The 25,936-nt window shown below is 31.1% G+C and overlaps 1 protein-coding gene across 1 annotated transcript in view; it reads left to right on the forward strand.

The window, feature by feature from the left end:
* The window catches only part of LOC129229743 (telomerase-binding protein EST1A-like), a 49,423-nt gene that overhangs the window by 12,209 nt on the left and 11,278 nt on the right, over positions 1-25,936 (forward strand). Inside the window, 13 exon segments of the mRNA XM_054864111.1 lie at positions 13-696; positions 1,849-1,965; positions 2,546-2,732; positions 8,477-8,694; positions 8,960-9,038; positions 13,037-13,147; positions 13,554-13,733; positions 15,158-15,219; positions 17,829-17,974; positions 20,164-20,425; positions 22,008-22,105; positions 22,197-22,300; positions 24,562-24,729. Of these exon segments, the coding sequence (XP_054720086.1) occupies positions 13-696; positions 1,849-1,965; positions 2,546-2,732; positions 8,477-8,694; positions 8,960-9,038; positions 13,037-13,147; positions 13,554-13,733; positions 15,158-15,219; positions 17,829-17,974; positions 20,164-20,425; positions 22,008-22,105; positions 22,197-22,300; positions 24,562-24,729 (2,416 nt within the window).

A 25,936-nucleotide genomic window follows, 5' to 3' on the forward strand; every position in this document is an offset into this window, starting at 1 on the left:
TCACATCAATAGCAATAGTGAAGATAATAAACAGAACTATGAGTCAAATCAAAGCAAAAATGCTATGCTCGATAAGACAAAAATTGAGAAAAAGAGACGAGAAAAAACAGAAATTACTATCCCGCCCAGGTTTCAGAAACTGAAAAGCTCAAGTGTGGAAAACCAGCAAAATAGTCTGCAAGATAAATATAACTTAAATCACGGTGGTGGTCTTTTAAAATTGCCTACAGAATATGAAAGTCCAGAAGTAGTTTCAGAGACATTAAGTAGCGTTATATGCCCTCCGAAAGCGCATCGAGAACCTCCTATGTTTATCCACAAACAATTGTTTGACCCAAATAACCCCAGCAAACCCGAAATAGTTAACATTCCTGCTCACATACCACCATCTCATGTGTCTTATACGAGTTCGAAATATTACACCCCAGAGCCTGTGAAGAGTTCCTATATTAGTTCTCCTATGCCGAGTGCAGGTTACATTCCACCTCCTCAACCACCTGCGATGAGCAGTTCTTACCGATTTGTGCAACAAGATATTCCTCTTGTGAGTAGCCCTGATAGCTTTCACCCCCTCAGGGATGGTATAGCCCCACCTGTGCCTTCTGTGCCAGATGCCAGATTAAATGCTGTGTTTACTAGGCCTTCTCAAATGTTTAGTGAGATGTCATTGGTTGGTCCTGAAGCTGCAAAAAAGAGGTAATTTAGAATATAATGTTGTTGGTTGTTATTTTTAAATGCTTGAAAATTATTTTTTTTCCTTGTATTTAAAGAAAATAAAAAATTCTTGACATAAAAAATTAAGAAATCAATTTGATTTGAATTAAATAGTTTTTTTATTATAATTTGTTCGATGTATGAAAATGAGAATATATTGAAAGCGTTCTGAACATTGTACTTAGTTTAAAAAAGGTGTTCAGAAATGTGAAAAGGGGTTTGAAAAAATATTTTATTGTGCTGAATATGGGAATGTTTAATTACAGTCAACCCTTGTTTATAGCTGTTAATTCGTTCCAGACTTAACCGCAATAACTGAATTTCCGCGAAGTAGAATTTTATATTTATAAACCAAATATTTTCCTAATTAGAGCGCATAAAACTTACTTACAACAATTTAAAAAGGTTTTTAACATAGTTAGAGCCTCCTAGACATGAATCAGCACCCTTAACGACTGTTACATTTGCATTACTTAATATACTGTAAAAAATATGAGATATATTATATGTAATAGATATCACATTGTTAATTATTGGGAAATAATACACACACATGCAGTACACCCAACTACTAATCTATGAAAATAACTCAACTTGTCCGATGATGCATTAATTGCCAGTTAGTGCCCATATATGCCCCCATTCTTCCTCTACATTTATCCTCATTAAAGGTATTACGTGTACAATGTAAAAAGCTAGTGCATTGTTGAGCACCATTTGCAAATGTATTGATCCCCTAGTAATACAATACAGTGATTTATACTTTCCAGTTAGTGTTTAATGATTAAAATGAGATAGCCATTCCCTACACTTTCTTCGGCGATTTTATACCTCCATTTTCTTAACTAGTACAACTACAGCCCCTCAGAAGAGCTCACCTTACTTAAAAGACATATTTTTTTATTCTTTTGTAGGAAAAAGTTTGCATGAACACGTAAAAAGGGCTAATTACTATATTTGAAAAAAAAAAAAAGTGATGAAGTGAAGCCGCGAAAGTCGAAGCGAGAAGTAGCGAGGGGCGACTATTTTCAAATTTTAAGATTATTTTTTTTATTTTCCTTTGTTTATTCTATCTAGAGATTACTAGATCACTCTCCATTATTCATAATCAAGAAATGTTGATATCTGTTCTAGGTTAAAGCCTATTGTTGAGAAGAACTTGAATGATATTGTCATGTTAGAAAGAGAATTGTCATCATTGTTGAAGAAAGGAATTGGAAGTTCTAGTTTAAATAATCTTCGTCAATGCAGGTATGTTGGTTTTGCTCAATAGATTTGAATTATATTTGTTTATTGTTAAATATTATAAATAATTTTATTTTTGGAATGTCTTTGTTTATGGGGGGTGCCACTTTTCCTCACTTAAGCTGCTATGCCTTCAACTTCACTATTTTTGTATCATGTGCGTTAGGTGTTTACATATTCAGCATTGCCCGCCTTTTAAATTAAATCTTTTTTGTTTTGCAGTATGAGAAGATTTCTTGACTTGTATAAGCTCACTAGACAACGGACTGAACATAGTCCACTTGCGCAATTGAATACATATACATGCATTTTCCCTCTATAATGAACACCTTTATAATCTGAACACTTTTGCTCGGTCCCATAAGTGTTCAAGAGAGTCCACTGTATATCCTGCTCAGTGTTAATACAGATCCTTGTTAGCATATTTTTCTACTGACTATGTTGTTTTGTCACCTAGATTTGCTATTTCATATTCTTATTCCTTATATATCTACATGAATTGCTTAAATACTGCAATAAAACAGTATGCTGTGCATACTCTGTATGTGTAATGTATTTTTTTTTTCTTTTTTACATTTGAACAAAGGTGGAAACTACAGTTGCGTTATGAAAACATAATACTGGCTGATCCCAAATACTGTGCTGAAAAAAATCCCGAACAGAGTCTTTGGAAAACTGCTTTTCATCAGATCATAGAAAATCTAAGGAAAAAGTTGGAAGAAGATCCCAAAGATGAAGAAGCAAGAGAAAACCTTATGAACCTTATTCTTGAGGTAAGTTGCAATGTATTTCACAGATTTTTTTTAGTTAATTGTTTAAGATTTTGTTTTTGTATTAGTAATGATTAAATGTGATGAACTGAATAAACAACAGCATTTTTGTTTTTGATTTTAATACACTCAGAATGATCTCAAAACGACAGAAATTTTTTTTTGTCTCATCTCAGAGCGATAATTTAAAAGTTATTTACAACTAAAAATAGATTAGTTTCGTTTTCCGCTGAAACGGGGAGTCACGTGACTCTCCGAGAAGTGACGTGGGGTGTGCCTCGTTTTCTTATTGCTTAACGTCTTTCTTTTATGTCCGTGTGCTCTATGTAGGGAGCTTTAGATATTTCTGTGTTTAGTTCGGGTATTTATTTAGGTATTTTTTTGTATTTATCTGTCAAAAATATGGTTTTTTGTGATTATTACATGGTTGAATGTTATCAGTTTCCAATCCGCATCTTAGCTTCGCCCCCAAAAAAAGTCTACTGTATATTCAGAAGGAACTGTTCTATTCTTTCCAGGGTTGGCCGAATTGGACCCAATTGGGTTGGACCCAATGGGTTTTTTTGAAAAAACCCATTTAAAAAAACCCATTATTTAGCCCACTTTTAGGTTTTTTTAAAAAATTTCTGAGAAGTTTTTAAAAGAATTAATTAATTTAAATACTTTTACAATTTAAACTTCTTTTTTATTTGTTCTTCACCACAGACAATGAACATAAAAAATGAATTTTGAACTTTAATAGTATTTCTTAACTCTTAACGGCATTAAAAAAATACTTCAAGGATTTTAAATAAATATATTTAACTTTTTTCTTTAACTGGTCAATAAATAACTCAAATTATCTTGACCAAGTCCTGTCACATCTGATTTTCTCAATATTTGTAGATTGTACAGAGAAAACTAATGTAGTTAAAATGCTTTCATGTGAATTATTTTCTGATAACCAACGCATCACAAATCTCGAATAAACACAAGGTATATTTTTTAGAAAATAACTCAAATTATCTTGACCAAGTCCTCTCACATCTGATTTTCTCAATATTTGTAGATTGTACAGAGAAAACTAATGTAGTTAAAATGCTTTCATGTGAATTATTTTCTGATAACCAACGCATCACAAATCTCGAATAAACACAAGGTATATTTTTTAGAAATAAACAGATTTTTCAAACGGTCGACAGGTACAGTATTTTCATTATCTTACGAAAAAGTTTAATATTTTTTACTCTGTACACAGAAATAGAAAAACGGGCAACATAAAATTCATAGAAATGTCTTGATTAAGCTGGAATTCAGTAAAAAGGGATTTTTAAACTACTCGAGGTTCTACAGTAGTTTTGCATAACAAAATGAAATACAATCAAGTAAAATGCAAAAAAAAAAATGTAGTAATTAAAAATGAACACTACATTTTATCACTCGAGAAGTAACTTTGCCTTAACTGTTGGCAATAATGAAAATTAAAAAATCTAAAACTTCACCATTCTTGTGTTTTTTTCGTCTTTTATACTTTTCTTCAGAAATCACTGAATTTTAACTAGTTTTCCAGCTTTTTTTACCCGAAGACAATTTTTGCACTTTGTCTATATACTTATGCTACAATTTGCTACAAGTACCCCACATTTTCCCTAAAAAAGACAAAAAAAAACCCAACTTTATACAGTTGGGTTTTTTGGGTTTTATTTTAAAAAACCCAAAAAACCCTGGGTTCATGGGCTTTTTTTAAAAAAACCCGGGTTTTTGCCAACCCTGATTCTTTCCCTGTGCTTGCTTGCGCTATTGTTCAAATTTCCGAGAATTCTCCTAATTTACCCTAGGGAAGCGAAGAATGTGCAGGTTAAAGGGGAATGACACTTTCCAAGAATTTTGAGAGATTACATACCTACTGGTAGTCAATAGTCACTTAAGCCATTTGTTTTAGACAAATAGAAGGCATCATATAAACATGAACTAAAGAATTGATCTTAATATATCTTTGAATCCTAAATATTTCCTTGAATTATTATAGGGAAGGAATTGATCTTGCTTTGAGAGAAAGCATATTAATGCGGGCAGGAATTCAATTTATTTCATAAATCGAACATAGTTATTTCAAGAATTATGAAAAGTGATTTACCAGCTTTTTTTTTATGCTCAAAAATAAGAAAGAGCTGTCGCTCTTTTAGTAACAAAAAAACAAAAAAGACTTTCCCATGCTTAATTTTGCTTAAACATTGATTTACATGAAAAGTTATTTTTATAGTTCATATGTCCTATGTTCCATTAAGGTTACTTATTTTTCGAAGTTCTCACAACTTCAACAATAACTTTTTTAGGCCTTTTCTTAAATTTTTGTAAAAATTAATTTGTGTCTTTTTTGGTTTTTTTGCGTTAATTTTAAGAATTGAAAAAAATGCAAAAATTGTTTTGAAAATATTATACCTTAAAATTACTCAAGCTTAAAGTTATATTTTCATTCAATTTTACTTTTTCTCTAAAATTATTATTATTAGTATTTTTTTGAAATTGGTATGGCCAACAAATACTCTTAGGGTAAATTAGAATCGAAAAAAAAAAACTTTAAAAAAAAATTTCTGTACAGACTCTGTAAGAACACCAAAATATTTATTATTTATCAAAATGCATATTTTTTCAAAAACATTTCAAATATGAAACAGTATTGTACTTATTTTTGTTCTTATAGCCTTTGTTCACAATCTGTAGCTTTTTTTTTTGAAGAAGTTGAACATTTGAAAAAGAAATTGAACTGTGGAACTGATTGAAGTATCGCATTTTGCATCAAACAACATCTCAAATATTCTAATGAGCTTTTTCTATAAATTATTTTTTGTTTCGCATAAATATTTTGACATTAAAATAATGTGTTTTGTTTTTCTTAATTTGCTTAAAAAACTTTCTGAGTAAACAGCAATATTGAAAGGGATTTTGCAGTTAATAAATGCCATAAAATTTCAAATTTAACTTTAAAAACATTGTATTTGAATTGAAAGGGAAGATTAAAATCGCGTGCCATCGATGGCAGTCAAACCACAAATTTAATAACTCATTTATAGTAAATGCCCCGAGTTATTAAGCGCAAACTTTTAAAAAAAAAGCCAAAAAATCACACTTCTGAACTTTCACATACGTCTCTGATTTCAGCTTTAAAAAAAAAAATGCTGGTTTGTAACATTTTATTTTTTGCAAATTATTGATGTCAGATTTTTAGAGTCCTTGTTCCATTGCACAATAATCTTTGTAAATCGAAAATGTATTCAAAGATTAAATGTACATAACAAATAAAGAAATTTAGAGGAGCATCAGCGTTAAACTCCCATTGAATAAAATATGCTATCCTAGACTAGCATATTTTATGTTCAATTTTAGTCATGTTTAGTTTTAGAGAATATTTTTTTTTTTTTTTTTGGAAATTATGCCAACAGTGAACATACTTCGCGAAAATTTGATTCTCTTGTGCAAGATTTCAATCCTTTTGCATCTTGTAATTATTTTAATATTTTTTTTAATTGGAAGCTGTTTTGACATGTGCTACCTCAAATTTTTTTATTTAATTTTATTTTTAAAAACTAAAAAACTTTGTATCCTTTTTTTTAAGTACTCATGATGAGTATTTTCAATTTGAAAATATAGCTCTATGAATTTAAACTTACACATTTATTTATTACATTAAGTTATCCAGTAAAAGCAGGCTCAAATTTACATTCAGTGTATTTATCACTTAAGCAGCATTTGTATATTTTTGGGTATGGTGACTTTAATAAAAAAATTTTCTTTCTCACTAATTTTTATATGTACTTGAAGACAGTTACAATATTTTTTTGGTGCCCGACCAAATAATACGTACATATGAAGAAATGATTTGGATACTTAGCATACTAATAAATGATTTGCAAACCTCTAATATTTTTGAACTTAGTCAGTTAGTAGCATAGCCAGAAATTACCTCCTGCTTTGGTGTTTGGTCATAAACTCTCATATGTATATAAACTTACCACATTTTGGCTGGAAATATGTGTAAAAACCAAGGGCTGTGGAGGGGGATGGGGACCTCCTGGCCTCCAAACTATATCTTCTTGTCTTGCAGTACCTTATATCAAAATGAATTCTCTTTAAACTGGTTATGTGAAAAATTTTGTAAACTACTATGTACTAAGGTGTTTACTGTAATAACTGTTTCTAAAAGGTCTTTATTAGGTATGCACTGATTGATCGGTCACTTGGGTGATTATTTTTAACTAGCCAGTTTTTACCTGTTAAGTAGTAGAAAATTTATTTTACAATTAAAGTTACTCTGTAAGATGGTCAGTCACATGCTTGCTTGCCACTCCCCCCCCCCCCCATCCAAATGTTTGTGTGAATAATATAATTCAATGGATAAGAAGTTCAGATGGTGATAAGGATTTATCATTAAAAATCATTATTTTGGTTAATTAACGAATTATCTTCACGTATTCATTGCCAGGCAGCTAATTTGCCTTTTGGTGCTACCCTGGGTTTAACTATGAATGGTTCTCCCAAGGTCCTCTTTTTAATCCTAACTGGTCCTCTTTGGTCCCCTTTTTGATTCAAAGTGGTCCTCTATTACCCTTTTCTATGGATAAAATGTGTTGGGAGCCCTGAAAGGGATGTACTTGGATATTTTTAAGTTTTAAGTAAAACGCATTTAAAGATAAGGTCCTAGGTAAACTTAGAATGAAAAGGTTTTCTAAAGCATGCTGTTTATCAGCAACTACCAGGGCTGTTACTAATACTATCTCTTGCCCCAAGACAGAGGAGGGGTTCACTTACCATTTGTACTGGTGACCTCCAAATTAATAAATCCGTACATCCCTTTGATTCTCACTGCTGCATTTGTAAATTTGCATAAATACGAGAATTTACAAAAAATAAAAAGTGAATTGGTAGTACTGTCAGCCCCGCTTAATCGGGTAACGGCTAAACGAATACTCCGCTTATACAAATAAAACCTCCCGGAATCGAATATTTCCCCATAAATGCAATGTTATAGATCCCCACTTAATCGAATAGTTTCCCCGGATAATCGAATAATATTCATCAACTTACGCAAATATTTTTGATAGGAAAAATTTTGAATTAATTAGAAAAAAAAGTAAGAACAATTGACGTAATGCAGTCAATAACAAAATTAAACAACACAAATAAATATACACATTTTATGCGATGATAAATTGATAAATGTTAAATGTAAGATACAGTAGACGAGGAGGGGAAAAGGGGAGTCAGAAAAAAAGATCTTATTATGGAATTTTTCAAAAAATATTGTTCTGAAAAAAGGTGCGAAAACAGATTTCATAACTCAAGTTGTAAGTTATTTTTATAGTTTTCAGACGTACTTGTAATATATATACTAATTACTAAACTATTTTGTTTATTTAGCTTGTTCAAAAAACTTTTTGTCAATAACAGTTATATTTCCTATATATAGTTATCGATTTGTTATTATTATTACATTTTAAGACAAATGTTGTCAATTTACAAAGGTAAATAAAATTTCCCCGCTTAATCGAATAATATTTCTTGGAACCGACGATATTCGATTAAGCGGGGCCGACATATGTGTTGAAATAAGCATTAAAAACTCATAATATAATTTAGAAATCCTGACAGAACAAAACAGAAATACTATTTATTTGGTTGAATGGCTAATTGTGAAAATAATTATGTGCAATATCTCTCTTTCTCATTTTAAAATGTCTTTTAATGAAACATTGTTTGATACTTTTTAGGGAACAGTATTTTATGAAAATCTATTAGAAAAACAGCAAGAAACGTATGGCTTCAACCTAACCAGGCTGTTAGAAATGGAGCATATAAATACTGCCTGTATTCCTGAACAAATACGCATTGTTTTAATTAGCACGCAAAAACTTCTGATCTATTTGGGAGACCTTTCTCGATATAAAGAACAAGCATCTCAAACGGCTAATTTTGGTAAAGCGAGAAGGCAAGTTAAATTTTTCATTTAATACAAAATATTTTATGTGTCTTTGCTGTGTCTAATTTTGGTGAAATCTTTTAAAGACATTTACCTTCTATTTATAAATGTTTGTAAATGATTTAAAATAATTGTAACTATTTTAAATGTTTCAAAACTTACCCATTTGTTTTTCTATGCAAAGTTCAACATTCATGTTGAAAGACAAAATTTCTGCAAATCTGAAATGCTAATGTATCTGCTATCTTTCACAATTTGTGTTTCTTATTTTCAGCTGGTATCTAAAAGCTCAAGTCATTGCACCCAAGAATGGAAGACCTTATAATCAGTTGGCTATTCTTGCTTTGAATGCAGTAAGCAAATTTTTCAGTTTTGTTATCGGTTAAAATTTATTGACTATTTTAAAGTTTTTGGCTTCATAAACTAATATACATAATAAACAAAATAATTGTACTAATAGTAAGTTTTGTAGTGAACACATTCAAAATAATTAATTAAAATAATGTTCCATTTTTTTTTTTCTTAAGCAGTCAAGGATTTCATTCCCCTAACAGTTAAACTTTTTTTAAAAATTCATTTATTTAAAAAAAACTTTTTTACAGCACTGGCTATGCTAAAACTGGCTACTGGCTAGAACTGATGTTGAAATCACGCAAAAATTAAAAAAAAAGAATTGTATGGACTATGTTACAAAGTAAACAAAAGAGCAAAACTCTGTAGAAAAATTCGACCAGTACTAAGATTTTTACCCGCCCACGTTTAAAAAAATTCCCTTATTCAAAATGATAACATTTATACAACATTTGTATTTCAATTTTGAGATCGCTTTTCAAAGTTTTCTGCTATTTTTCCCGAATATTTGTGTATTTGTACTTATGTATGATAAATAAGATAATTTCTTTTGTATCTCCTAAGAGATATGTAAGGATTAGTAGTTTTTGTAACTTACGTATAGCCAGTCTTGCATAATATAGACGAACGCGCGAACGGCGTTCGCAGAAAATTTTTTGGCTCTGCAGAATTTTTTTTTCAAATTGCTAACGTTAATTTCAAAAAAAAAAAAAATTGTTTTTTAAAGGGAATTTTTAAGAAAATCCCAGAGTTTGTTTCTGTAAAAGCCTTTCTCCAAAAGCCTTTTAAAGCACACGTGTAAAAAAAATAAATGCTTTGGCAGTTTTCTTCAGTTGGTGAAAAATAAGCAAACTATATGTTATTATAAAAAAAATTAAATGATTTAAAGCACTTTTTTTTGTTTCTTTCTTATTTGAATATAAATTTAATTTTTTATTCAAGGGTGAGTTAGGCAAAATAATTATTTGCAGAAAATTTTTCAGTTAAGATTTGTGTTCGCAGAAAGCTTTTCATTTTATCTAAGTCTGCGTATAGCATTTCTTTAGTTTCTACAGTCAAGGCTTACCTAACCTGGCAGTCTTGTGTAGCTGTGATTAGTATCTGCATAATCTTCCCAATGCTGCCAGGTTAGGTTTACCCCAACTATATTAAAGCTATTCTTGTAAGAAAGGAAAAGGGCATAGTGTAACCTTCGCAACACAAACAAATCATTATGTTTTTAAATGCAATATTTTTTAGTAAGTTGATACTTGGTTTTGATTTACATAATGGTTAAATATAAATTAAAAGCCAACATTTAAACTTCCTGCAATAAAATATAAATATATATCTGAGGCATTGAGAAGCAAAGGGCTGTAAGTGGACCTTTTCAACTTTTGAATAAAACACTATTAAAGATAACATCCTAGGTAGACTTTCATTGAATTCTTTTTCTAAATCATGCTGTACAGCTTCACCTACCAGGGCTACTAGTACTATCTCTTGCCCCAAGACAGAGGAGAGGTTTCCATACTATTTGTACTGGTTATCTCCAAATTTTTAATTTTGCCACTTACATCCCTTTGCTTCTCACTGCCTCATGTGTAAAAGTTACATATATCTGCAGCAATGAATTTAATGTGTAAGATTAAGTAATATTTATGAAATCACATTGCAGTGACTAATTTGATATGGAAAGAGGGTACCATCTGCTACGCTCCAATTTGATTAGCAATTTGTTTTCATTGTTGTTGTGTTAGTTGACATAGAGCAATAAACAAGTGAACATTGCATTCGGATCAAGGTCTTTTTTGCATGACTTTTTTACTTTCTTCTATATCTAATATATAGAAGAAAGTATTGGATTCGTGCAAATTTTCGAATTTCGAATTTTGACGGATTCGAACGTTTTGAGGTGTGCTGAGTCCATTTCGACCATTTTTGGAAAATGTCTGTCTGTCTGTGTGTGTGTGTGTGTATGTGTGTGTGTATGTATGTATGTGTGTGTGTATGTATGTGTGTCACGTCTGTGTGTGACCAGTTTTTTGTGGCCACTCTACAGCAAAAACTACCGCATGAAATCGAACGAAATTTGGTACACATATGTGCCCGTATGTGAACTTGTGCCCATTAGTTTTTGGCGCGAATTCCTCCAAGGGGGGTGGAGCAATGGGACGTTTTTCGAGTTACGCGTGCTTGCTATTCCTCAGGAAGTAAATGGCGGAATCAAACAAAATTTGGTCCATATGTTGGTATTAACAGGAACAGGTGCTGATTCAATTTTGGTGTCAATAACTCAAACGGGGGTTGAACTATAGAACGTTTTTTGTCGTCAATTGTGACTGCTGTATCTCAAGAAATAATGAACGGAATGAAAGAAAAATTTATCCGCAAGTAGCCCTTAGTGGGTATAAGAACTGATTTTATTTTTGTGTCAACAGCTAAAAAGGGGGTAGCGCAATCACCCGTTCTTTTTTTCCATTTTGAGTGCCCTATCTCAAGAAGTAATGCTACGTTCTGGTTGAAATTTGGAATATATGGGAATCCATATGTAAACAGGCTTTGGTTCTATTTTGACGCCGATCGCTCCAAGAGGTGTTGATTTTTTTTTTTGCGAATAAAAATATTTTTATTAATGCAACAATAAGAAAGATAAATTGTAATAGATTGTCGTCTGCGTATTTCTCGTGATTTTAATTGTATGTAAATGATAGGAAATATTTTCCCAATGATTTAAAATTTTTAACTGTTGCCATCTTATGTTTGTTAACAAATAAAATATTTGTAATTCATTCAAGCAAGGCTTTTAAAATAACTTTCAATTTTCGCTCTTTGCTTTGCTTTTGCAATAATTCAGACATTGGGATAGTCGTCAAGTTTTTGCATGTGTCATTTTGTTTTTGTTGGGAACATTGCTTCCTCGTCAAGCATGGGGAGGGATCAGAAAAAAAAAAAAAAAAAAGAAAAATATAGAAGAAAGTTTCGTGATGGCCACAACATACTAATTTGTTTTGTTGTGTGAAGTCTGAACTGCACGCTAATCAGGGTTCCCTGATATATATCACAATATATAATCCAATATTTAGTTTGAAACTATCATGATATTTTGATATTTTCAAAAAAAATTTCAATTATGGTATTTTTAATATAAAAATTATATTAATCATCATATTATTTAATAATCATATTTAGTAATATCATAGTTATACATTTATTATTTAAAAAAAAAAGTAAATTCTATATTTGTATGATGTATTGCATCATTAATATATAAGAAAGTAATATAACAGTTTTCATTCATATTAAAAGTGCCTAATTAAATATCAAATGTTGTATCAGAAAAAAAGAAAATGTCTTATGACTGTGCACCAATTAATACATATTTATTTCTGAATCATATAATTGTGTAAACGTAACTAACGGAGGAAAAAAAGCAGCTAATGCTAGGTAATTTCCATTAAAATTGATAAAAATGTAAAATGAAATATATATATAAGTAATAAATGAAACCTTAATTTTAAGTCTACATGTTGTTCTAATAAATTAAGAAAATAAGTAGTGATTTTAGGATGCATTTACTCTTTTGAAGACTTCTGTTTGTGCTGATTGAAAGTATTAGATATATATCAAAATATCTGATATATATCAAAATATCAGATATTTTTGATATTTTCGAACGCTGACACTAATAAACCGCATGCCATTTTGCAACTGAAAGCGAAAGTCATATGCGTCATTGCTGATGTTATACCAGACATCTGTGAGTGGGTTATTGACAATTTCATTGAGCATGTCAACTCATGCTGATGCAGTGAAAGCTGTCACGTGCCAGATATTGTTTCCCACTGTTAGATTGGGGATTCTATTGACTGTAAATAAATAACAATGCATGCATTTTCATTGTATGTAACTTTCAATTGATTTTTAAATGTGTGCAAAGAACTTTACTAATTATGATTTGAATTAATAATTTAAATAAATTTATGTGATGTGACTAAATCTTTTTTATTTTGTCCAACAGAGGAGAAAGTTGGATGCAGTATACTTTTATGTGAGAAGTTTAGCAGCCAGTAATCCATTTTTATCAGCCAAAGAAAGTCTTTTATCATTATTTGAGGAAGCAAAAAGAAAAGTAAATAACATTATTTCCATTGATCAAAATTAATTTTCTGGTGGTTAAAATGTTTTAAAAATTCATAACAAGCAGTATTTTATACTTTGTTGCCTCAGAGCAGCAATCCATGTTGTTACCTTATTCTTGAATAATATACAGTGAAGCACCGTTTATGCGTTTTTGAAGGGACTGTATGAAAAAGCGTACAAATGAAAAAACGTATAATGGTATAGGTTAATGTGTTATAGACTCTGCAGGGACCAATTTAAAAAACGTATAAGAGAGAAACGTATAACCACGGTGCTTCACTGTATATGCAAGTTTGTTGATGTATCTTTTTTTATTTGAATTATGTGCAATAGAAAATTAACATTGTGCCAAGTTGACTACCATTTTTTAAATTTTTTTGCATTAATGTTTCCAGTACGAGGTGTATGAAAAGAAAAGAAATCAGGCAAAATCTGATGAAGTGGAAGCTTTGGATGCTGCAGAAGATGAAAGACATGAAGTATGGATCAAGCCGGATGGATCAAGTAGTTGCAGACCTGCAGAAATGGACAAAAACCTCGATGCTTCAGACTTTAAAAATTTATCAGATGTTGAGGTAAGCTCATTATGTTTACATTTATTGCTGATGTAATGATATGCATATCTATTTTATTTAATCTGGTGTACGTTGATTTCTAAAAATTTTTAGATATTCTGTTTAAACAAATGGTGGTTAACTATTGACATAAATCAAAATTCCATGTATGGATTTTTTTTTCTCTTTACATTGAGGTATTAAGGTAGTTATCAATTGAAAATGCTGTAAACTCCCTATTATCCGTGAGTCAGTCAACGATCAAGAACATGTATTTTCGCAGTAAAAAGCAAATACCAACGTCTGTTTTTTGTTGAAAAATTGTAAATTTAAAGTCGGTTGTTTTTGTTTTATTTATTTAGGTACTTATTTGCTGTTCTTTCTTCATCAAACATACGCTTGTTCTTCATAGATTTTAAGTTCTGTTGTGTAAAAGTACAAAACATTTTTAATATACTATATTTATCTCCACTGTTTGAAGAAAGTATTATACATCAATACAGCTTAAATTTTTGAGGAAGAACAATTTTTACCTTATTTGTCCCTCATTTTAGCTTTTTTGCGGTCTATCCGGGGTTTTTATTATCCGCGGCACTTGTGCCACCCAATGCTGTAGATAATCGAGAGTTTACTGTAAGTTTATTTTAAAATAATTCATTTTTCAAGGGTGAGAATTTTCTGCTATTTGACAGCAGTAATTACTGAATCATAAAAAGTTTGGGGGAGGGAAGGGATCATTTTATTGCAAATCATACCTGTAATTCCATTTGTAGTCAACAGTAGTCTGACTTGAGCCACTGTATTAGTAATAGAGCTGCGGAGTTGGAGTTGGACTGATTTTGATGTACAGAATTTGAGAGTCAAATGCTTTTAAAGTTCAAAATTCAAAGTCTCGTCATTTTCTCTCAGACTCTGCATCCATGAAAAGTAAAACTGATTAGTTTTTGGAGATTCTGTAAAGTAAGCTGCGTTGTTAAATATTTTTTCATCTAAGATAATTTTTCCTTTGATGATACCTTCTTTTGCCTGAGGGAATATTTTGACTGCTTATTTAATAACATTACAATAAAAATAAAGTATTGTATTCTTTTTTTTTTCTTTTGTAAATTTGCCAACAGTTAGGTATTATTTTACAAACTATTTCTGTTTTTTTTATTTCCCTTATTTAGTTCATTTAATAGCTCTTTTTGTTCATAGAGCTCTATTATTGAAACATTTTTAAAAAAGTTTTATTATGTAGGAATATACATTAAAAAGATTTAATGTTTCAGAACATCAACATTTCAAAACATGGATATTTTTGAGTCAGTGTATTGATATCATAGATATTTTGAAACATCAATGTTGCACCACTAATATATATTTCTAAAATATACATATGTATATAATGTGTGTGTGTATGCAGGTATATGCTAATTAGGTTTTAACTGTTGATTATTTTTCAGCTAAATAAAAGGTTCGTTACAAGTTTTTTGCATGTTCATGGAAAGCTCTTCACCAAAATTGGGTAAGTAGCTGATCTGAAACAGATTTTTTATTTTAATCTATATAGTCAGTAGTATGCCCATTGAAACACTACAGAAAGCCATTTTGCAATTATATAGTTGTTTGTATTTAAGAACCATAGGAAATGTGTGTTCCACAAGCTTGAAATTTATTTAATAAATTATCGAGTACAAATAACTTTCAAATTATTTTCCCTTCGCATCATTGAGTCATCAGAATCTTAGTATTAGAAAGATTTTAAAAAAAATTAAAAAAAATTGTTTTCATTATTTAAAAATTGTTAAAAATCCTTTTTATTTATTTATTTATTTTATTTATTTATTTTATTTATTTTTTTTTTTTTTGAAAATATTGCAAATTTCCACACTATTTCAATGCTTATAGGGTTAAATGTATGCTTACTTTAGCTAATTTAAAAATTTCAATCTTGTAATAGCAGAACTGATATTAATACAAGGTGAATGTGCTCCAAATAAAAAATATATATCTGATACTATATGAGTCTTCTGTTATAATTCTTTCTTTCTTTCTTTTTTTTTTTTGTTTTTTTGTTAGTGATTTGCAGGTTTAATATTAATAAGCTAGTAGTAGGGACTTCCTTTTTTTGCTAAATTCCAAGTGGAGACAAGAAAAAGAGCTGTAATGTATATTAATATTTTACCATAGCAATTTTGTGGACCAGGCTATATTCCTCCCTATTAAAGGTTAGTTATACTAATATTCAAAAAAGATGAAGTAAAAATAATAAGAAAAGAAAATAGTAGGAATTAGGGCTGGATATAAACTAAAATTTCATACCCACAGTGCCAGACAATTGATTTCTTGCAGTTTATAAGATTTTTCTGTTGTCTTTCTGAAAAAACTATTCGCATGGGATGCGCACCCCCTGAATTTCACAAAGACCCCCCCCCCAATCAAGAGCCCCCTTAAAATGAGAAAAATACCCCCCCCCCCCCCTGTCAGGTGGGCGCCCGACTAGTCACCAAGGCATTTAGTTAGTCGTTCAGGATTTGTCGGACCTTGGTTATGATAAATAAGAATTATCCCATTGGATGGTGGTGGTGTTATTCCCAGCAAAATCTTTAATCCCCTTCCTGAAATGGTCCAGGTAGGATACCACTATCCCTGTAGGATCATCAGAGTGTAATTATGCTAAGTGTGAGAATTTAAAATGCTTAATTTAAAAAAAAATATTTACATTTTTATTTAATAATAGTAATGGATTAATAATTTAGATTAATATTGCGGAAAGGGGAAGCAAATCAAGCAGCCATGTTTTTATAATCTCTTATAGTAACCTTCACCACTCAATGGTGCACAGTAAAAATCAGCATCAAATGAGTTAAATTGAGGATTTTGTGAGAGAAAGAGCATTTTATGACTCTGAAGTAAATATTTTCTTCTTTTTTATTTTATTTTCTGTCTTTGTATTTGTAAAACTAATTAACTGAATTTTATTTTGTTATAAAAGAGAAGTACTTTAAATATTTTGGTTATGAGAAAATAATGACAGTGCATCTAGATTGACTACGATTTTGGTTTTTCTTAAACCATGTGGTGATTGTACCTTGGGACAGCCAAACATATAAAACAAACTTAGGACACATTCCAAGGTACAACATATGCATGGTTCTCAATAGTTAAGGTATGTTTGGAACAATGTTATAATCTTGTGTAGTCTTTTAAACACATTTAATGTAAGATAATAATTCATTAATTCATTATTCATGACTTAATTAATTACCATGCAAAAAATATTGTTTTTGTTTTTTGCTGCAAAATTGGTTCAAGAATATGGCTGTTTCCTGAATCATGAAGACTTTCTCATATTACAACAGGATGTGTCCCAAGGTACAATAGGATTGTACCTTTGGACAGCTTGGAATTCTTACTCTAAATGGCTGGCAATATTTTATTTTCAAACTGTCTGAATTTTAAAAAATATATTGCATGGAGGTATGATAGGATATTTTAATGAGACTTCTAGATTTTAAATTTGATTCAAATAATGGACATTAAAAATTAAAATGTGAAAAGTGTCCCAAGGTACAACACTCTCCTCTAATGTTGTTACTTATTCTCCTTCCCAAGAATTTGATCTGAACACATTCACACTTAAAAACTTAAGGGGGAGTGTCCCCTTTTCTTAAAAACTTGAGTTTTAGCAAGCGTGAAATGAATTATTCATAAAATAGTAGCATCATTAATTTTTTAATAAAACTCAGTTTGTTTAAATATCTTGGATTAATTAGTAACTTCCCTTTCATCATTGTTTTAAATGAACAAAATAATATGCAACTAAAATGTTTTATCTCTGTGTCTGTCTTACTCTCACTAACTTTGAAATGTCTTCAAAAATTAACTCTGAAGGTTGAATTTTTCTTAAAGCAAAATTTGACCATTTTCAGAAATATCAAAGTCTAGAAAATTACTAGAGGTGCAGAAATGAAAAAAAAAAGAAGAAGAATTGAGATAGACTGGGGGGAAGGGGGGGGGATTTTCCCTAGTACACTTGAAAAAACAATTCAACTTTCAATTGCATTATTAATTTATTTATTTTTGCCTTTATGTTCCATAAATTTTAATTGTTCCTACAATTGAATTTATTAGGATGGAAAGCTTTCTGGAGACCTTGAATCATATGTTGAAAGAATTTTACTTCTTGCTACAACGGACGCCTTTGCCGATAACATCTTCCCGTCTTCTGCAACTTTTAGCAATAAATATATTTTCAGTCACAAATTCTTCTCTGAAAGGTATTTATTTTTCAAGTACAGTATAACTTTGATTTAACAATACCTGATTGAATGATTTTCTCAATTTAATGATACATTTCACTGGTTCGGATTTGACTGTATTGAATATCCATGCTCCTCGATTTAACTATACAGTCGAATCCCGACTTACGCGAGGGATGTGTTCCAAGACTCCTCGCGTAGGTCGAAATTTCGCATTGTGGAAAAATGTTGTGTCATATGATTTTTTTATCAACATACCCAATCATTTTAGACATTCAAACATGTTTTAAACTGTTGCTGACCATTTGTTAACTATATATTACTGTTTCTTACAGAAAGAGCTGAATTTTTACCGTATTTTTTTTCTAAAAGTTGCATTATTCAACATAAAATACTGTTAGGATGCACAAAATTAATGATCTATGGGAGAGAGATATATAAAAATAGAACAGTACGGAACGTATAGTATGTAGTAATAATAAAGCACTGCACTGTAATAGTGCTGCACAGTAGATACAATAAGTTACATTTATAACTTAAAAATTGGAAGATGATGATTTATCCTGCGCAATCTGATAGCCATTCCAATATATTTTTAAATACAGTAGCTTCTCAATTGCTTTAATATTATTTACATATATGGTAATACCCCTCTGGGACCCCCTGGACTTATACAGATTGCCTTCTTTTGACTTTTCATTATACGTGTGGAAAATTCACCCATTTACCTAATTGTCGTGCTACCTTCGACCCACTTTCTAGTTGTTCAAGCTTATCAAGAGTCTTTACCTTTTCTTAAATTGTCGCAAACTTTTGGTTTTTGTTTCCGTCTTCAAACTTAACATGACACATCGTGCCTAGGTGCCACAATATTTCATCACCTTTCATATTTAGAATAAATAAATGTAAAATGAGGAGTGGTGATACATACACACTAACAATGCTATGTTTATAGTGGGGTATGTGAGAACTTGCGCAGTCAGTGATGCGGAAAGGATGAAAGTACATTCACGAATTAGTGTTTAGTAGTCAATAGAAAAACCGAAACCTCAGCATCACAATTCCTTTCTAAATATTTTCGAGTTGAGACTGAAAAATTCGCTTTAGCTCTAAAATTCGTTGCCCCGGAAAAATTCGCGTTATAGCCATTTCGCGTAAGTCGGAACGTGTTGTAGCGGGAGTCGACTGTATCCTTGATTTAATGAGAACTTTCTCCAGTTCCTTGACGATCGTAAAATTGGGGTTATGTGCAACTTTTTAAAAAAAAAGGTAATAATGTTCTGAATGATTTTATTTCTGTGTAAAAAATTTGATAACAAGTAACTCAAACTAAAAATTTGAAAAAAAAAAAAACCCACTGAGTCACGAATGTATAATCAAGACGTTTTCACTGCAAAAACTGCGGAAAACCTTTTAGAGGTTTTTAATTAATATCTTCGTTCATTAATGGTATCCAAAGATGCAATCTAGCTAAGAACACTCTCGATCAACTCTCATTTTGAACAATAATTTTTTTGAAATTTGTCGTTCCGTATAGGCGCTAAAGTGGTATAGACAGATACACAGACACACATATACAGAGACACGTCAAACTTATAACCCCCCTTCATTTGTGTGTCGGGGGTTGAAAATCAACATGAATTAAATCATATTTCTGTTATGATTCTGTGTTACTTCATTTATCTTTACTAATAATAAAGCTGAAAGCCTCTCTGTCTTGATATCTGGATCTCTTTCTAAATGTCTGGATCTCTGTAACGTGCATAGGGCCTAAACCGTCCAGCCGATTTTCATGAAATTTTGCAGAAAGTTAGTTTGTAGCGTAGGAGAGTGCACTTCGAAGCGATTTTTCCAAAATTTGATTTTGTTCTTTTTCTATTCCAATTTTACCGAGTAAATTACTGCACACTGGACGACTATATTACAAAATTATCATAACGTGGAACTGTAACATGGGCAAGCAAATGAATATAGCAAATTGGCGAGAAAATCATCATCCAATATTTGTAAATATAGAGACAAACCAAATGACCTTTTAATTTTCTACTACGGGCAAAGCCATGCGGGTACCGCTATTTATTATATATTTACCCATTAGGAATGCGAATTTTCTTCTCGTCAGTCCATCCATCAAAAGTTTTCAATAAATTAATAACAGTCTTTTATCTTGTTTCATGTCTGATTCTTCAAATTTTTTATTTTCCCAGAAAATGGGCGTGAGCTGGGAGGGAGCTCGTTGCTGCAAGAACAGGCTCTTTACACCAGCATGATAATGATGTCTCTGGTGATGGAACGATGCAAATTGCTCCATATTGCCCACAAGGCTTCACCGGAGTTCACCAGCCAGGTGGTCAGTGATGATCTGGCTCAGCTTCTACCCTCAGTCAAAATATGGACTGATTGGATGTCCTGTCAGAAAAGCCTGTGGCCACCACCTCCTCCTTATGTCTTGGAAAAGCTTAATGTCAGGTTTGTATTTTCACCAAAAGTTGCAAGTGCATTGTATGCAAAACATGAATGTGGTATAAAGATGTCATAAAATTAAGTATTTTATATTCAATGTAAATTCTGCCCCCCCCCCCTCCCCCCCAATGAAAGAAATTATGTACAGTCATCCCTCGTTTACCACGGTTAATACATTCTAAACTGTACTGTGATGAATGAATTCCTGTGAATTAGACTTTTTATGCATAAATTGAATATTTCCTAGTAAGAGCACTGAAAATTTACTAATTTCTTACATACATTTTTGAGCATAACTAGAGCCATAAATATAGCCTAACTATATGTAATAACACCCTTTAATGATACTTACTTTTTGAATAGCTAGTAGACAAAATTTACAAATGTATTTATCCCCTAACAATAATACGGTGATAATACTCCCTAACAAATTTTTATCAGTTGTAAAAAGATTGCGGTTTTTGCAAATCTCCTGTCCCTCAACTGGTTCTGCAGCCACTCAGAACAACTTGCGTTACATAAGGGGAGAAACCAGTTTAGACAGGTCAAAAAATCCTTTTTTTTTTAAATGCCATAAAATGTTAGTAGAACTATTCAAGAACATGTTGCCAAAATTTTAATTCAAAATTCCATTTTGTTCCAATGCTATGAGCACTTAAAAAACTGAAGATTGAAAAATGTTCTCAGCACTGTTTTTCAATCGCGTTTTTCTTGAAATGGCTTTTTTCAACTGGTGTGCTTTCTAGCGTAAAATGTTATCGGCCAATCGTTGTGAAATTTTGTGTGAATATTCTTCATCCAATTACACTCTATATGAACCTAATTTTGGGGTGATATTATTATAAAAAAAAAATTTAATGCTAAAAGTGGTGAAACGAAGTGGTAGAAAAACGGGAATTTTGTGATCAAACACCTCAAAGGCATGAAATATTTTAGGTTTTTTTTTTTTTTTTGACCAGAATTAGGTTTATAATCTGAGGAAATATGTTGTTTAACCATTAAAAAAAACCTAATAATTACAGATAAAAATTGTGACTTTAGAAATGCACACCAGCAACAAAAGCACGATCGAGTCGCAGCGGTAAGTGACGATGGACTACTGTAATGTTATTTCATTTGAAAAAAAGAGTTGCTGTCATTTTCAGTTTTGATATTAATTTTTTTTCTACACAAGATCATTGATTAATTAAGTGCACATTTAATCTTTCATTGTAATTGGTTCTATTACACAATATTAACAAAATGAAGTAAAGAAATATCTTTGTGTGAAAAGTAAAAGAATAACTTTACATCATACAAATTTGCAGAGAACTGCAGACACGTGTTTCCAGGTTACAAGTAACCCCATTTTCAATGCAAAAAAGGTAAAGTACATATGAAAAAACGTCCTTCGGAAACCATTTTTTGCTTTTGTCAAGTGTCATTTCATTAATATCTCACCTCTTTTGCTTTGAAAAAGGGGTTACTTGTAACCCCGAAACACACGATTGCAGTTCTGTGCAAATTTGTGTGATTTAAAACATTGTAATACTATTTCTTTTTGTTTTATTTTACCAATGTGCAAATAATGACTATGTTTTCCCCTTAGATTCAACAAAAATGTTTGGGTATCATTTGCTGATTTGTTGACTGCATTACATGAAATTGATGTTAGCAGTCCTGTGATAATTAATGAGAGGAAGGAAGGTAAGATGCTAAAGTAATTATTGTACTTATCAAGTTATCTCAACTTCCTTGAATAAATATTTATGTTAATGTTTCTATCTGTATTTTTCAGATTCTGAACCTGTGATACTTGAAGAGGATTGTGCGTTTGCCGGCTTTGTTCCTCTCATGGGAGCAATACATGATCCTGCTTACAGTATAGTACCTTTTGATAAGGTATCTATTTTGGTTTAAAGTTTATTTTTCTTTTCAGAGTTTGTTATGGATTTATGGATCTTGAATGCTTTTTGATGATTTTTCAAATTCTAATTGCTAAAAGCAATATTTTTTGTATTTTAATGTTTTTATGTGGTCAGCATATTTTATTTATTTAAGTTTTGCTTTAAAAAGGCTTTGATTATTGGCAGGGGCGTGCACAGAAATTTTTTTGAAACCCGTCACAAATGACTTTCCCGCGCCCCCCTTCATATTTTCTACCCCTATATATCACAGCTAGTTAAAATATATTGGGCCCCCTTCAGGCCGGGGCCACCAGGTGTGTCCCCCCCCCCCCCCCGTGCACATCCCCGTTGGTTGGTAGAAATTTTTTAATTCCTTGCTGAACGTCACATATTTTTATCGGTGAATATCTCTGTACATTTTCAATTTTAAACAAAATCATTCATTTTTCATTTATTTTTTTCACAAAAATTTGCCAAAGAGAATTAGTCTTATGACTTTTAAATCTTTGAGAAAGTAGCAAGGGCGGCAAATAGGGGGGTCGAGAGGGGGCGGTCGCACCCCCAAATTCTTTGAGAGGAATGATAAAAATGAGCAAATTTAATTTACGTAAATCGCAAATCAATGTTCAAGAAAAACAATCTTGCTTGCTATCCATAATGGTTGATGAAACTCGATCCATTTCCAGACATGAGCAAGTGTCTTCCTTTTTTAAAATTACAGTCGAGCCTCCATATATCGAACTTCCACATATCGAAATTTCTCTATATATCGAAATCGCAGCAAATTTCAATGTTCATTACATAGAAAAACTTTCTATATATCGAAAAAATCTCGATATATCGAAATTATTTTTCAAGACATTCGAAGTTTTTTCCCGCTTTAGACTGTTTATCTGATGAAAAATGAAGGTTGTGGGAGAACATTATGTTCACTAAAGGTTGCTACGAAACTCATAAGGAATCTGAGGTTGAGGGGTGAGTATAGATAGGTCGTTGTTCCGTTCTGGAGTTCTTAAATTCCCTCGAGTTCATTTCAAACCTTAGTTGTAACCAGTAACACTGTAAAATCAGTTTCAAGTTATCCTTTTTGTCTGTTGATTATCATTCCTAGTCTTCTTTAGCTTCAGTAAAAATCATTCAAGTTAAGTAGATTGATTTTTTGCTTTTCACTCAATTCCATTGTCAAAACGAAAATCCCCTAATGTTACAGATCAAGTTGAATTGTCGAAGAATGAAGATGTATGACGACGCAAAAGTGTAATTTCTGTTAATTTTTTAATTCTTAACTTTCGTTTAATCCGATGCTCGTATAAAATAGAAATTGGGTTTCAGGCACGAAAATTAGCATTAATTTTAATGTTTTAGGATTTTGTTATGATGAAATACAATCGTTTCTATATATCGAATTTTTTCTCCGGCAATTTGCTACTTCGATATATGGAGGTCCGACTGTATTAGAAAATTCATCAAGCTTTTAACCCGGCCTTTTCAGAACAGAAAAAACTGATGAGAGCCTTCATGGTTAATTTTTAACTAAAGACTTAATTTCGTGATATGGGCTAAATAGCTCGTTCTTGTGTGCTCTGTGTAACGATGGTTATGAGAGGCCCTTGCAGTGGTGTGCGCTGCATGATTTTTCACAGAAAAATGCCTTGTTATTTTACATTCATTGTTACACTCATGTTTTAAGTGTGTCTATTTAATGAGTGTTCATCACTTTCTTCTGCTTGAAACACATTTCAGCTGCTCAATTCATAGTATGCTTTCATAGATACTCTTTAGAAATACATATTATTTTTGAAAAAAGAAATATCTCACATCAACAAATATCTGTACTGGGAGCTCTGTACTCCATCGTGATTACTAGCTGTTAGCCAATATGTGTTTTGTTCTATACTGAGTTAATTCATGTTTAAGAAACTCGACCCCCCAAGTGAAATGCTGAAATGCCACCCCTGGAAAGCAGTGGAGAGTATTTTCATGTATTTAGTATTAGATAGGCATTTAAAGAGAATGAAAAGTTAGTAAATTTTTCTGTGAATATGAACTTAAATGAGGCTTTTCGATGTTGTTTTTAATGAGAAAAAAAGTATTTTGTTTGATTATTATGCCTGTATGTTAAGTATAGTATGTATGTTTTCAACTTATTATGTATAACAACCAAATTAATTTCTACTATCAAGAATTAATAAAGTTATCATTACAAAATGCTTTTTACAGATATGTTATCATTAAATGTGTTGACTTTCCCTCTAGGATAAAGCAAAACATTGCTTAAGAATAAGTAGGATTCAATTTTTTGGTGATTATCTATGTGGCATAACCCCACCGTATATGCAGTTTGACGTAGAAAGGAAGAAGTTTGTATCTCTGGTGAATCACATATGTTTAGAAGAAAGACTTGAAAGAACTGTTTTATATAGCGTAAGTTTGTTTTCCTACTTTACTTGCTTTTTATATGTTTTATCTACCTTAGGTTTACTGAAACCTTTTTTAGGGCAAACAAAAAGGAAAATCTAAATGTATTTTTAAATGTTTATTACTGTTAAACTATAAATCACTTTCTGTGAAAAAATAGTTGTTGTTTAACAAAATATTGTGTCACTAAATGCTGTATATCACAAAATTTTGCTATACTTCTTAAAACTCTTATATCGAAAAAAAAAAAAAAAAAAAACTTTTTACAAAGTGTAATTTTTGCAGATATACTAATTAAAAAACATTACCAGACCTCATGACAGTCTGAATTTTACAGAGTTCAAGCAATAACCTTTAATTGCTAGTTTATTCAAAAAATTTATTGATTTGTTTCAATTATTGTAAACATCTATTTCTCATGCTAAGATTTTGAGTATGGTCCAAAAGGCGAAGCTCAATATATATCAAATGCATTTGCTAAATTAATGATTTGATTTTTAATTAGGTTTGGATAGCTTTTAATTTGCATTATATTTTTGCATGTGTTCATTTCATAAGTGTTAATTGTTATCCATTATTTCCGAAACTTATTCCCATGAATTGAAAGTCTGCTATGTAAAAACAATTTGGTGTTCAAGTGATTGTTGACTTATCTTAGTGTACTTCAAAAGGGCGGTGGGAGGGAAGTAGTGTTTTAAATAATTAAATTACTGTGAGAACAGTTGAATAATTTAGGTGTTTAGCATCAAAACCAGCTGAATTCACTTTTTTAAAATTTTACAAAAAATTTACAAAATTAAAATTTTACAAACTTAAAATTTTACAAGAGATTTTTAAAAAAACTGCATCATTGTTTTTTTTTTTTTTTTTTTTTTTTTTTTTTTTTTAAGATTACTGTTTACTTTTTTTTTTGTCAGCAGTTTTCCAGCCTGTTTGAGCTAGATGGGATCCAAATCATTTTGAATGGTCATAGCATCCACTAAGAAGTAACAAATTTTAAAATGTGCTTTTAAAAAATTCTCGGGTTGAACTGGCACCTTGAATATGAGCACTTGAATTAATAGTTGCTGTAGTTCAATGAGATAAGATAAAACAGGAAAATTGATTTTCCCAAAGTACTGTTACATAATAGCTACCTTCATCCCCCAGTCAAATTACTTCATTTATGTGTTAGCAGTACTCACTCAGTTGCAACTGTCTAATAATAAACCAA

This window comes from Uloborus diversus, chromosome 9 (genome assembly GCF_026930045.1).
Source record: "Uloborus diversus isolate 005 chromosome 9, Udiv.v.3.1, whole genome shotgun sequence".
NCBI lineage: Eukaryota > Metazoa > Arthropoda > Arachnida > Araneae > Uloboridae > Uloborus > Uloborus diversus.